The 14,883-nt window shown below is 44.1% G+C and overlaps 2 protein-coding genes across 2 annotated transcripts; both read right to left on the reverse strand.

Moving 5' to 3' along the window:
• Positions 1–379: 379 nt before the first annotated feature.
• On the reverse strand, positions 380–2,548 carry LOC132236103 (disintegrin and metalloproteinase domain-containing protein 25-like). The gene has a single exon (XM_059699508.1). The coding sequence runs from the start codon at positions 2,522–2,524 to the stop codon at positions 380–382; it is 2,145 nt and encodes a 714-aa protein (XP_059555491.1). The 5' UTR covers positions 2,525–2,548.
• A 5,380-nt stretch (positions 2,549–7,928) lies between these two features.
• On the reverse strand, positions 7,929–10,145 carry LOC132234242 (disintegrin and metalloproteinase domain-containing protein 20-like). Its single transcript, XM_059695284.1, has one exon. The coding sequence runs from the start codon at positions 10,143–10,145 to the stop codon at positions 7,929–7,931; it is 2,217 nt and encodes a 738-aa protein (XP_059551267.1).
• Positions 10,146–14,883: the final 4,738 nt, after the last annotated feature.

Consider the following 14,883-nt stretch of genomic DNA (forward strand, 5'->3'; position numbering starts at 1 on the left):
TTGATATGCCAAAGCTGGGACCACTCAGAAACCAATTAAAAACAGGTACAAATAATCCATGAGCTGTTTGCTCAAGAGACAAAAAGAGACCAGTTCCATGAAAAACTAACTACTAAAATTGTTTAAAATAATGGAAAGTTGAAATATGTACTGAATTAGTAAATTTGGCTTATTTTTAATGGCTAATGTTTATGATCCTGAATGAGAAAATATCTTGGGAGACTTTTTGTCAATGGTCTGTGCCACCTACTGTCATAGTTTTACTGCAAGGAGACTGAAAGTTAATACATGGGAAAGGTAATACATTTGAATTTTTTTTTAATCATAACTTTTTGCTTTTCTTTCTCAAGTAAAGTTGGAACATTCTCTTTTTTTTCCCCTAGCTGTTGCGTAAGATGCAAGTAAAGAGGAAAAATAGCCAACATATTAATAATATCAAAAGAGGAACAACCCCAAATAGTAGCAGGTAACTCTTCCCTTGGTGCGTTTCATTCTCTTTCCTCCCAGGGGGTGGGCCACTATCTATACTACCTCCACTGCCTTTTTTCAGACAGAAGGGAGGGTCCCATTCTGAGTTGCAATGGCAGTGCTGCCTGCTGTTGCAGACTCCTTTCAGATTGCAGGTCTTAGGTGAACAACTAGTTACCAGAAGTGACCTATGGACACACTTCCTTTGGATGCAGACATGTTCTGTCCCACACTCTGTCCCATCTTTCACATCACCAATGTCAGGTATGGTCATCCCGAAGTGGTAGTCGGTACCCCAGCAGGTGGCGCCATTCAACTGAGTCCAATGCACAGTAGAATGATCCCTTAGAAGGGGAATTTGTATCACGTTATCACACTGAATCCTCCCGCACAAGGTATCTGAGATGTCACATTTTACATATCTAGAGTACTTGAAACCACAGTTCCCGAAACGGTCACCTCGGGTGTTCATTTTTGTGTAGCAACTCTGATTTGCACTCTTGGCCTCTTTGCCAAAAATGTTCCTACACTGCTCTTCACGGTTATTGCATCTCTTTTCATAGCAGTAGCCACCGCCCTTGCATGGCATCCCATTCTGCAAGTACACGTCCTCTGGACAATGGTGGGATGTCCCATTGCACCACTCTGGGAGATCACAGTCATTTTTCTCTTGTCTACAAACTTCGCCAGTGGGCAGGAAGTGACAGTCTTTGCAACAGAGACCAGAAGCACAAGCAGCCCCAGCGCTGAGAGTGCAGTTGGACTCACAGCACAGATCTTTCATACACAAATGTAAAGCGCCACAGTCACACTCTTCTCCTTCTTCAACCACACTGTTCCCACACCGTGGAAGTGTGAAGATGTTCCTTGTATTTAATGACACATACATACAATTTCGCCTTGCAATAGTGTCCATGAAGTAAGCATAGCTGCAGTTGCTGAATCTAGTTGCATTTGCTTTTTCTGGAAACATTATACAGGCTTTATGTCCACATGCACAAGTTGGTCCATCGTGATCCATACCCAAATTATGCCCAATCTCATGTGACACTATATATGCAAAATCATACAAGCTATCACTCATAAAACTATCAACTCCACAATTAAATCTAAAGTCACACACTCTTCCAATATAAGATAAGCCAACAGTAATACCAAAGTCATGCTTTACAAAAAGATGTGCAACATCATGGGGAATGCGGTTATTCAAGCTAGTTATCTTCCATGTGGAAAATTCGTTCAGGAGACCACGTATGGTATTTATTGTAATGAGATTTTTTTCAGTCCAGACCTCAATTCCCATTAAAACCACATCAATATCCAGTGAATGCAAAAAGTCATCTACTCCATTGACAACAAGGAATACTTCATTCTGCACAGCTGTGGTGTTACTTCGGTGATGAAGATAGCGATTGTGGTCCACCACCACTGCCAGTTCAAGAAGCCGCCTGTGTGTCCACCAGCCTTCATACCCACTCTGCATCAAAGTGAAATTAGCACTCTCCTGAAACTTCAGTTGTTGTGCTATTTCTTCATCTGTTACTCCACATCTCATGGGTAGGAATTGTGTCTCTTCACTGTCCACTTTATATATGAAATGTTCTGAGGTGGTAGAAAGTCTCTTGGGCTCTATTTCGTAAACAATGTCATTTGTTTGTAGTATTCCTTGCAAACCCCCCAAACAGGTACTGAGGGTCACCAGGGATTCTGGGTCTCCCTCCACATAACCCTGGTAGTAGCAGTCATTCTGGATAAAAGGCTGGTCCTCAAGGAGAGCGCCCTGGTCTGTGTAGGTAAACACTCGGAAGTGTCTGGATAGAAAATTCTTGTTGACCTTCATGTGCACAATGTGTCTCTGCCCCTCAAAATGCAGGCTGTACGTGTGCCAGCCCGGAAGCATCGTGTTGCTGGCATGCCTCATGGGAATCACCACTTCTGGGGGACCGTTACGTTGAGAGTTCCCAGTCTGGGACCATCCAGAAAGAAACAGAAACACCCCCTGCCAGAGCAGAAGAAGAATTACCTTCACATGCACCAAGGCTTCACCCACAGCCATTATGGAACCACTTTTTGCAGCCACTGGTGAGGGGAAAGAAGGGCAGGGCATGAAGCATCACTGCTGTGTCTCCTCCATCTGCACTGGCTCTATGCAGTGCTGACCTTTATTTTGACTTCTGGGAGAGGCACTTCATCAGAGAAGCAACACTAAAAATAAGTAAAAATGAAGAGCAGAGACAGAGATGGGGGTCATAAGTTTCAGGTGGAAGCAAAGGGTTAAAAATGAGCTAGTGTTTGGCCCCAGACAAGACTCAGTGCACTGCATGCATTTTCCTGTTTACTCATAAATAATAGAAGGCAGAGTGACAGTGCGGATGTACAAAGGGTTGGCGATTGGCCATCAATTAATACTTACTGAACATAGAAAAAGGACACATTTAAATTTATGATACTGTTCTTTCAATATATGGATATTTATGAAACTACTCAATAAAAATATAAAGCGAAAGTGAACATATATCCTATGCATAGAAGCATAATCAATGGACAAAGACAATAGGGGGCTGAGGGCCTGTGCTGGGAGGCAGGAGCGGGCTGGGAGACGTCAATGGGGAAAAAGGAGACATATGGATACTTTCAACAATAAATAATTTAAAAAGTGAACATATATCATGTTTTAATGAAGGGGAATTAATTTGTACATTTGGACTTTGTATAAATATCAATATGTAGGTCTTCCTTTCACTATCAAAGAAGAATTATATCTTCAGAGAGATATAAACGCTATTCACATACTTTATTGTTTCCAATTTTTGTAATATATAATATGTACTTCCAATATAATAGGTTATTATTTGTATTATCTCCTTTCTGCATTTCTCTAATTATTTAACCCTGTGAAACTGGAAGGGACAAAGCACCAATATTCTCCAAATATTAGTATCTACTTTATGCTAAGCTCTATATTCAATAGACATTAGTGGTATTGCAGGAGTATATTGGGTTCGTGATGGATTAACTAAAAAGTTTTTGTTTAATTATACTCTTGAGAAGAATAATATTTTAAAAAACTTTAGCCATATAAAGTGAAAGGAATCAAACTAGTTGGGAGAGTAAATATTTGGAAATGGGAGTGCACTGAAGGCAAAATAATGTACTTTCAGAATCAGTAAGTCCTAAAGGAGGGAGGGAAGCAGCGTTATTAAATTCAACAATGACTATACCCTAATTACCACCTCTCACTTTCCTTTGTAGCCAAATTCAGTATTTCCAAACTTTGAGTAAAATCTATTAAAAACACAATGTTGTGGCTCTCAAGCAAGTTAATTAGAGCAGAATAAGCCTTAATAAGTAGATCCCCCTTGAGATCTCAAAAATTGGCAAAGAATCATTTTGTGTTTCTGGTTATGTGTGTGTATTCCTGTGTAGAGAAATATACTAGTGTTTCATTCTTTATAGCTAAATTTTTGAGAGTTACTTACCAGCTATAATATGAATGGTTCCCAAGGTCTTTCTTTCTTTCTTTCTTTCTTTCTTTCTTTCTTTCTTTCTTTCTTTCTTTCTTTCTTTCTTTCTTTCTTTCTTTCTTTCTTTCTTTCTTTCTTTCTTTCTTTCTTTCTTTCTTTCTTTCTTTCTTTCTTTTTACCTATAGTCTTATCACAGAGAGTTTATATCACAGATTACCATGAACACAGAACTTTATATGACCAAAAAAAATCATTTGTCTTTCATCTCCCATTTGATTATGTTTTATAATTTAACTGCTTAGGAACAAGACTCTCCCAATTCTCAGTACAATAGCAGCATGCTACAATTCCTCCTCATTCTAGATTTAACTGCTTAGCAACAAGACTGTCCCAATTCTTAATGCTATGGCAACCAGCTAAAGGTCTTCCTCATTCTGAACGTGGAGGACTCTTGCCCATTAATGCACTGGAAAATAAATAAATAAGATCTTGGTGAGGAACATGGATCCAAGGGCATTGGAAAATCAGCCCCACCTGCACTTGCTTTGGTAAAGGAAAAAAAGAAAATCTGGATAGTACTGACCTGGGAAGACATACAGGAGAGAGAATTTGTAGAAGTTCAGCCTACCAGAAGGGAGATTCCAGCACACTGTTTGATTTGGATAAGAGAGTCTAGCACACTGTTTGACACTGGTGGGACCATGATACGCCGGAGCAACGAATTTTCAGTAATCACCAGAGACTCGCCCTAATGAGAGCGATCAGTGCCCCGCCTTGGTCTGGCACCTCTATTCACCTGCTTAACCATCCCGTTACAGCCAATGCCCACAATGTTTCATGCTCTGCTGCTGATGCCTGTCATCTTTGGCCATGTTCAGTGCATGCCACCTGGTGGTCAGTGCACGTCACAGTGACCGGTTGTTTTGCTGTTCGGTTTATTTGCATATTAGAGTTTTATATATATAGATAGAGAGGTGGGGCAAAAGTAGGTTAACAGTCATTTAAGTGGAAAATAATACAATCCATATTAATAATAGCCTAGGTCAGTGATGGCGAAGCTATGACACACGTGTCAGAGGTGACACGCAAACTCATTTTTTGGGTTGATTTTTCTTTGTTAAATGGCATTTAAATATATAAAATAAATATCAAAAATATAAATCTTTGTTTTACTATGGTTGCAAATATCAAAAAATTTCTATATGTGACACAGCACCAGAATTAAGTTAGGGTTTTTCAAAATGCTGACACGCCGAGCTCAAAAGGTTCCCCATCACTGGCCTAGGTGGTGTCACACCCTCACACATCACGCCCTCACATCGTCACAAGATGGCCGTGTACACAGTGGAGGTGGGGCCCAGAGGAGTTGATGGGTCATGGAGGGGCAGGGCAGTTGTGGGCAATTAGGCTGCCAGGGAAGGGCAGTTGGGAGCCATTGGGCCAGCAGGGGAGCAGTTAAGCATCCATCAGGCCGGCAGGGGAGTGGTTAGGGGGCAATCAGGTCGGCAAGCAGAAGTGGTTATGGGCAATCAGGCAGGCAGGCAGGCATGCGAGCGAGTAGGAGCTAGCAGTCTTTGATTGTGAGAGGGATGTTCACCTGCTGGTTAGGCCTAATTTCTGCCCACTCACCTGCTCCACCATCCCCCAAGGGGTCCCAGATTGGAGAGGATGCAGACCGGCTTGAAGAACACTCCCCCATGCATGGAATTCATGCACCGGGTCTCCAGTCCTATATAATAAAGAGTTAATATGCTAATTAGACTGAACAGTAGAGCGACTGTATGGATGACCTTTCAGACGCTTGTCCTGACGACCTTTTAGATGAAGCCCGGGCTGTGAGGGCTGGCTGGGGCCAGTCGGGTTTATGAGGGCCAGTTGGGGCTATGAGGGTCTGCGAGGGCCGGCCAGGGTTGTGAGGGGCTGTGAGGCCTGGTTAGGGCGGCTAGGCACTGCGAGAGCTGGCTGGGACAGCCAGTGCTGCAAGGGCTGGTTGGGGCTGTGAGGGCTGGCTGAGGCTACAAGGGCTGGTCAAGGCAGCCGGGGCTGCGAGGGCCGAGCCCCTTGCATGAATTTTATGCATTGGGCCTCTAGTCTATATATACTAGAGGCCGGATTTATGAAATTTGTGTTACGGGGGGTGGGGTGTGGGGTTTGTGGTCCCTCAGCCCATCCGGCACCCTTTCCAATCTGGGACTCCTTGGGGGAAGTCTGACTGCCTCTCACAATCCAGGACCACTGGCTATTAACTGTTCGCCTGCCTTCCTGCTTGAACACTAACCACTCTGCCTGCCTGCCTGCCTGATCCACCCCTACCACCTCTGCCTTGTCCCACACCTGGGACCCAGAATTCCCTCCTTCAGCCCATTGCAGGCACCCAGGACCAGGCCAGCTTTGCCCAGGCTGGCCTCAGCTGCAGGGGACAGTGGGTGGGCAGCTTTGTCTGGGCTGCAGCTGCAAGTGCATGGTACCAGAGGGCGGGTGGCTTGTCCCTCTCCCAGGCTGCAGGCGCAGCCGCTGTTGTCTGGGACCATGGGGTGGGCAGCTTGTCCATCTCCTGGGCCACAGCCTGGCTGGTCTCCATTCCTCTCTTGGGAGCTTATTTGTGCTTGGGTGGTCCACATTCCTCTCTCCCCAGTGTTGAGCGTGTGAGTGGTTCCGGCTCAAGGGCACAAGGGCGCAAGGGCATGAGGGCATGATGACCATTTGCATATTAGCTCTTTATTATATAGAATAGCCTAAATGACCAGTACGACCGAATGACCAAACAACTGAATGACGGGTCAACTAGTCACAATGATGTGCACTGACCACCAGGGGGCAGATGCTCAATCCAGGAGCTGCCCCCTTGGTGGTCAGTACGCTCCCACAGCCAACCTCCCGTGGACGGCCAACCTCCCACGGTCCCTCCCCCTTGGGCAGGCCGGGTGGCCTGGGTGCTCCCACAACCAACCTCCCATGACCATCCAACCTCCCGTGTTCCATTCCCAGAGATGGCCCTGATGGCTCTTATTGGGGCTGGCAGGCCAACCTCCCTCGGTCCCTCACCCTGGATGCTGGCCCCAATTGTCCCCTCCCCTGCGCCAGGCGCCAACCTCTCTCGGTCACTACAGCCCCCCCCCCCCCCGCCCGGCCGGCTGGCCCTGATTGCCTCCATAGGGACTGGGCAAGATGGCCCTGATCGGCCCTGATTGCCGGCCTGGCTGAGGGACCCCACCTGTACACAAATTCGTGCAACACAACTCTAGTAATTAAAAAATGATAATAAATAAACTTTCGTGGACTGAAAACTGTAAACCTACTTTTGCCCATCACTGTATTGTATGTAGTACTAATGTGCATACTGAAAGTTACTATCTTTGTAAAGGTTAGAGCAGCTAATGAGGCAAGACTGGCATGTGTAGTTATCAAACATTTTTCCAGGTTTCCAGGCTCCCCCTAGTAGCCAACTATTGCCGAAACTATTCATGAGAGGACTGGCAAGGAAGACATTTAATTTGTATGTTTGCATTTTCTGTGTGACAAAGAGTATGAGTGGCAAGGATGGTAAGGATTGAGACACAAAAAAACACACACAAATTCACATTATCCATTGGCTGTACCTTTGCACAGAAAACAGAAAGAGATTAGTAGCACGAACAATTGAACAGTAACACTATTTAAAATAATGTAAAATAGCAATATTCTAGGAATTAGGATACTTTAATAATTGTTTAATGGCCAGTGTTTTATGATCTGAAATAATAAAAATTTGGAGCGATTAGGTCAATGGTCTGTGGCACTTTCTGTAACATTTCTACAGCCAGGAGAATAAAACTTAGTACATGGGAAATTGGATATGATTTGGTTACTTTTTTGAAATTGTAAATTGTTGCATTTCTTTTGAAAATACAGTAGAACGTTTCATTGTTCTTCCTTAGATGGAATTGCAACGTCTTGCTGTTTTTCCTTAGGTAAAGTCTTGACATTTTGTTCTTACTCAGCTGAAAGTGACACAGTCTACTCTTCACTCTTATCTGTTCTTCTTCGGGTCAGAAAAGCCAAAATTAGCAAGCATAATAAAAGAATAAAAAGAACCAACCAAAATAGGTGCAGGTAATAGATATTTAGCCTAATTGTTTTCCCAGGGGGAGGCCCACTATCTATACTACCTCCACTGCCTTCTTTCAGGCAGAAGGGAGGATCCCAGTCATAGTTGCAATGGCAGTGCTGTCTGTTGTTGCAGACTCCTTTCAGATTGCAGGTCGCAGGTGAGCAATAATTTACCAGAAGTGACCTATGGACACACTTCCTTGTGATGCAGACATGTTCTGCCCCACACTCTGTCCCATCTTTCACATCACCAATGTCAGGTTCGGTCATCCCGAAGTGGTAGTCGGTACCCCAGCAGGTGATGTCACTGATGTGAGTCCAATGCGCAGTAGAATGATCTCTCAGAAGCGGAAGTTCTGTCACGTTTTCACACTGAATCCTCCCGCACAAGGTATCTGAGATGTCACATTTTAAGTATGTAGAGTTCATTAGACCACAGTTCCCAAAACGGTCACCTTGAGTGTTAATTTCTGTGTAGCAACGCTGATTTGCACTCTTGGCCTTTTTTCCAAATATGTTCCTACACTGCTGCTCACGGTTATTGCATCTCTTTTCATAGCAGTAGCCACCGCCCTTGCATGGCATCCCATTCTGCACATACACATCCTCTGGACAATGGTGGGATGTCCCATTGCACCACTCTGGGAGATCACAGTCATTTTCCTCTTGTCTACAAACTCTGCCTGTGGGCAGGATCTGGCAGTTTTTGCAACAAAGGCCAGAAGCACAAGCAGCCCCAGCACTGAGAGTGCAGTTGGACTCACAGCACGGATCTTTCATACACAAATGTAAAGCGCCACAGTCACACTCTTCTCCTTCTTCAACTACATTGTTCCCACACCGTGCAAGTGTGATGTTTCCAGTATTTGATGAAATGTACAAACAATTTTTCCTTGCTATGTTGCCCATGACATCCATGAAGTAAGCATAGCTGCAGTTGCTGAATCTAGTTGCACTTCCTTTTGTTGGAAACATTATACAGGTTTTATGTCCACATGTACAAGTTGGTCCATCATGATCCATACCCAAATTATGACCAATCTCATGTGACACAGTGTATGCAAAAGAATACACGTTATCATTCATGAAACTATCAACTCCACAATTAAAGAAACCTTTACATACGCCTCTTAGATAGGCTAAGCCAACGGTAATACCATAGCTACGCTTTACAAAAAGATGTGTAACATCATGGGGAATGCGATCACTGAAGCCAGTTCTCTTCCATTTGCAAAATTCGTTCAGGAGACCCTCTATGGTATCTATTGGTACTGGGTTTTTTTCAGTCCAGACCTCAAGTCCCATTAAAACCACATCAATATCTAGTGAACGCAAAAAGTTATCTACTCCATTGACAACAAGTAATACTTCATACTGCACAGCTGTGGTGTTACTTCGGTGATGAAGATAGCGATTGTGCTCCACCACCACTGCCAGTTCAAGAAGCCGCCTATGAGTCCACCAGCCTTCATACCCACTCTGCATCAAAGTGAAATTAGCACTATCTGGAAAGTTCAGTTGTCTTGCTATTTCTTCATCTGTTAATCCACACTTCATGGGTGGCAATTGTGTCTCTTCACTCTTTATCCTATACAAGAGATGTTCAAATGTGGTAGAAAGTCTCTTAGGCTCTATTTCATAAACAATGTCATTTGTCTGTAATATGCCCTGTAAACCGCCCAAACAGGTACTGATGGCAACCACGGATTCTGGGTCCCCCTCCACATAACCATGATAGTAGCAGTCATTCTTTACAAAAGGCTGGTCCTCAAGGAGAGCACCCTGGTCCGAGTAGGTAACCACTCGGAAGTGTCTGGATAGAAAATGCTTGTTGACCTTCATGTGGACAATGTGCCTCTGGCCCCCCAAACGCATTCTGTAAGAGAGCCAGTCTCCTATCTTCATGCCAATGCCAGTGCCTGTTACCTTCAAGGGAATCACCACTTCTGGGGCACCATTGCGTTGGGAGAGCACAACCTGGAACCATCCATATGGGAACAGAATCACCCCCAGCCAGAGTGGCAGGAGAGTGTTCCTCACACACACCAGGGCCTCACTCACAGCCATTATGGAGCCACCACACACAGCCATTGGTGAGAGCAAAATAGGACGGGCAGGAAGCATCACTGTTCCCTCAGAGCTGGGTATTCAGCATTGACTTTGAATCTGTTCTCTGGCAGGCTCATACCATCAGAGTAGCACACTGGAAGAGAAAATAAAGAGTAAAGACAGGGTTGGAGGTTATGGGAAGGCCAATGTGGAGGAGAAAGAGAAACATAAGAGTTAATATGGATTAGTGTTTGGCTAAAGACATGACTCAGAATACTGCATGCATTTGCCCTTAAGAAATTTTAAGGCAACCTGGATCATGTGGCTAAGTTGGTTGAGTGTCATCCCATACACTAAGAGGACAACTGGTTCAATGTCTGGGTTGTGGGTTCAATCCTCAGTAGGGGTGTGCATGAGGTAGCTGATCAATATTTCTCTCATTGTTATTTCTTTCTCTCTCCCCTTTTCCCTTCCTCTGTCTTAAAGATCAATAAAAACATATTTAAAGAAGGAGAATTGCAAGGCATTGTATGACTGTATAAAAACATGATGATTGGTCATAGACTGACAGATATATATATATATCTCCCCTATCTAATAAAAGAGAAACACAGCAATTGGTGTACGGCCGCTACCCTTCCCATTGGCTAATCAGCGAGATATGCAAATTAACTGCCAGCCAAGATGGCGGCCGTCAGCCAGGCAGCTTGAAACTAACATGAGGCTTGCTTGCTTCAGTGACGGAGGACTCCAACGTTGCCCGCCTGCTGCTGCAGGCCTCTGAGCTGCAACTCTAAGCAACTATGTAACAAATATAGAAGCTAAACAAAACCCCAGAAACCTGCTTTAGTCCGCCGCCGGGCTTCAGCCAGCAGGATCGCAACATTGTAAGCAAAGGCCAGAAACCTACTTTCACCAGCAGAGGCCTAAGAGCTGGAGCTGAGCCTCAAAGCTAAAGCTGGCCCAGAATAAAAAAAGAAAAAAGAAAAAAAGGAGCGGTTGGGAGCTTCAGTCACCCCCAGCCTGAAAACAGCCCTCAGCCCCTCACCCAGTCTGGCCAGGCACCCCAGTGGGGACCCCCACCATGAAGGATGTGTGACCAGCTGAAAACAGCCATCATCCCCTCACCCAGGCTGGCCAGGCACCCCAGTGGAGACCCCCACCCTTATCCAGGACACCCTTCAGGGCAAACCAGCTGGCACCCACCCATGCACCAGGCCTCTACCCTATATAGTAAAAGGGTAATATGCCTCCCAGCACCGGGATCAGCGTGACAGGGGGCAGCGCCCAAACCCCCTGATCGCCCTGCAGCTCTGTGTGTGACAGGGGGCGGGGCCACAACCTCCCTATCCACCCTGCTCTGTTTGTGACAGGGGAAGGCGCCCTAACCCCCTGATCAGCCCTGCTCTGTGCCTGATAGGGGGGAACCCCAATCCCCTGATTGCCCTGTGGCTCTGTGTGTGACAGGGTGCGGCGCCCCAACCCCCTGATCGGCCCTGCTCTTTGTGTTACAGGGTACGGCGCCCCCCCCCCCATGGGCCCTGCTCTGTGTGTGACGGGGTAGACCCATAACCTCCCCATCGGCCCTGCCCTGAGTGTGAGAGTGGTGGCACCCCAACCCCCTGATAGGCCCTGCCCTGTGGGTGATAGAGGGCGGCACCCAAACCCCCTGATGGGCCCTGCTCTGTCTGTGATAGGGTACAGAGCCCCAACCCCCCTGATAGGCCCTTCTCTGTGAGTGACAGGGGGCAGCGCCCCAACCCCCTGATTGGCCCTGCTCTGTGCATGACAAACTCCCCATCAACCCTGCCTTGAGTGTGACAGGGGACAGTGCCCCAACCCCCCAATCGGCCCTACCCTGAGCGTGACTGAGGGTGGCATCACAACCTCCCGATCGCCCTGCTCTGTGCATGACAGGGGGCGGTGCCCCAACTCCCCAATCGGCCCTGCTCTGAGCCCGACCTGGGGCTGCACCTAGGGATTGGGCCTGCCCTCTGCCACCCGGGAGCAGGCCTAAGCCAGCAGGTCGTTATCTCCCGAGGGGTCCCAGACTGCCAGAGGGCACAGGCCGGGCTGAGGGACCCCCTCCCCCCCGAGTGCACAAATTTTTGTGCACCGGGCCTCTAGTATATATATATATATATATATATATATATATATATATATATATATATATATATATATATATATAGCTTGAAGTATTACAAAGAGTATACACCTTTTGAACCTAGATGAATGGTACATAGGTTTTAATGATACTGTTGTTTAACTACATGAATGTGAATGAACATTTTCACCATAAATATATAAAACAAAAGGACTTATTGGAAAGGTGAACATATGTCATGTTTGAGAAGGAGTCCCTATTTATATTTATTGACCTGATATAAATATTAATATATAGATTTTCTTTTCAATTTTTTATTTTTATTATTTTTTAAAATATTCTTTTTTATTTTTCTATTACAGTTGACATACAATATTATATATTGTTGTTAGGAGTACACCTAGTGAATAGACCTTATATAACTTACTAAGTAATTATCCAAATTAATCTCAGACCTATCTAATAAAATACCTGCATAGTTGTTAGAATATTATTAACTGTAATCCCTCTGCTGTAATTCACATTCCCATAACTATTCTGTTACTACCAATTGTACTTCTTAATTCCTTCACCATTTTTTACCATCCCCCCCAATCCTCCTCCCACCTGGCAACCATGAAAATATTCTCTGTATGTATGAGTTTGTTTCTGTTCTGCTTGTTCCTTAATTTTCTTTTTTTAAAAAATTCAGTTGTTGATAGGTATGTATTTATTGCCATTTTAAATTTTATTTTAGTTTTTCAGCTTCATTAAGCTATAATTGACAAATACAATTATAAGATCTTCAAAGTGCATGAAAGATTCCTTTAATCATTGATTTTAAAATTTATCTTCAGTTTTGAAAGTATTACAGATTTTCCCTTCATTCCCATTGACCTCCCCTCCTCCCTGCTTTTGTCCCCTCCCCAGGCCTTCAGCCCACTGTTGTCTGTGTCCATGGGCTATTCATGCATGCCTATAAGTTCTTTGGTTGATCTCTTCTTTCACCCCTCTCCCTTCCCTCTGACAGTTCTCAGTCTGTTGCATGCATCCATGTCTCTGGATATATTTTGTTTGTCATTCTATGTTGTTCATTATATTTCATATATAAGTGAGATCATGTGATACTTGTCTTTCTCTGAGTGACTTATATCACTTATCATAAGACTCTCTAGGTCCCTCCATGTTGTCTTAAAGGATAAGAGATTCTTCCTTTTTATACAGCTGCATAGTATTCCATGATGTAAATTAGGGGTGCAGAATGTCTGACCTACAGATTGCCAAAGGCCCACTAAATCAGTTGGTCTGGTGCTGCCAAGGCATTAGGGGTGAGTTAATTAAATGTTTGTCCAAATATTGCAGGATAATTTTTAATTTTGTATGGTCTGCCAATATGATGTTATAATTATCCAAATGGCCCCTGGTAGAAAAAAGGTTCCCCAGCCCTGGACATGCACCATAGTTTTTTTTTAAATCCACTCATCTACTGATGGGCATTTGGGTTGTTTCCTGATCTTACCTATTGTAAGTAACGCTGCTATGAACATACGAGTGCATATATTCTTTCTGATTGGCGTTTCAGGGTTCTTAGGATATATTCCTATCAGTGGGATCATTGGGTCAAGTGGCAGTTCCATTTTTAACTTTTTGAGGAAACTCCACACTGTTTTCCATACTGGCCATACTAGTCTGCATTCTCACCAGCAGTGTACTAAGGATCCTTTTTCTCTGCATCCTCATCAGCATTTGTTGAAGCCATTCAGGCAGGTGTGAGGTGGTATTTCATTGTTATTTTAATTTGCATCTCTCTGATGATTATAGTGATGTTAAGCATTTTTTTGTATGCCTCTTTTCCATTTGCATGTCCTCTTTGGAGAACTGCCTATATAGGACCTCTGCCCATATTTTAACTGGATTATTTGTCTTTCTCTTGTTGAGCTGTATGAATACTTTATATATTTTGGAAATTAACCCCTTATCAAATGTATCATTGGCAAATATGTTCTCCCATACAGTGGATTCCCTTTTCACCTTGATGCCAGTTTCTTTTGTTGGGCAGAGTTTTATTTTGATGTAGTCTCATTTGTTTATTTTTTTCCTTTGTTTCTCTTGTCCTAAGCCAGATTTGGGGAACCTTTTTTCTGCCAAGAGACACTTGGATATATATAACCTCATTCACTTAATATAATTCACTTATAATAAATTTATGTTGCTATGAAAAAGCTCCTAGATTTATTGAATTATGAGTCCTGCCAGTGCTGCATGGTAGGGCCAGACCAAATGATTTCACAAGCCTTATACTGCCTGTGGGCCACATGTTCCTCACCACTGCCTTAGGCATTGTATCTGCTATGTGAGATGTCTGATATTTTGCTGACCACCTTTTCGTCTTTTCCATTCAGCTACCAGTGATGGTGAACCTATGACACGTGTGTCAGAGGTGACACGCAAACTCATTTTTTGGGTTGATTTTTCTTTGTTAAATGGCATTTAACTATATAAAATAAATACCAAAAATATAAATCTTTGTTTTACTATGATTGCAAATATCAAAAAATTTCTATATGTGACACGGCACCAGAGTTAAGTTAGGGTTTTTCAAAATGCTGACACGTCAAGCTCAAAAGGTTCGCCATCACTGCTAGCCACTAGCCTATGTCAGCAAATTGGAGCATTTAAGACATTTACATTTAAGATTATTATTTGTGCACTCGAGGGGTCCCTCAG

Source organism: Myotis daubentonii, chromosome 5 (assembly GCF_963259705.1).
Source record: "Myotis daubentonii chromosome 5, mMyoDau2.1, whole genome shotgun sequence".
In the NCBI taxonomy this organism is placed as follows: Eukaryota; Metazoa; Chordata; class Mammalia; order Chiroptera; family Vespertilionidae; genus Myotis; species Myotis daubentonii.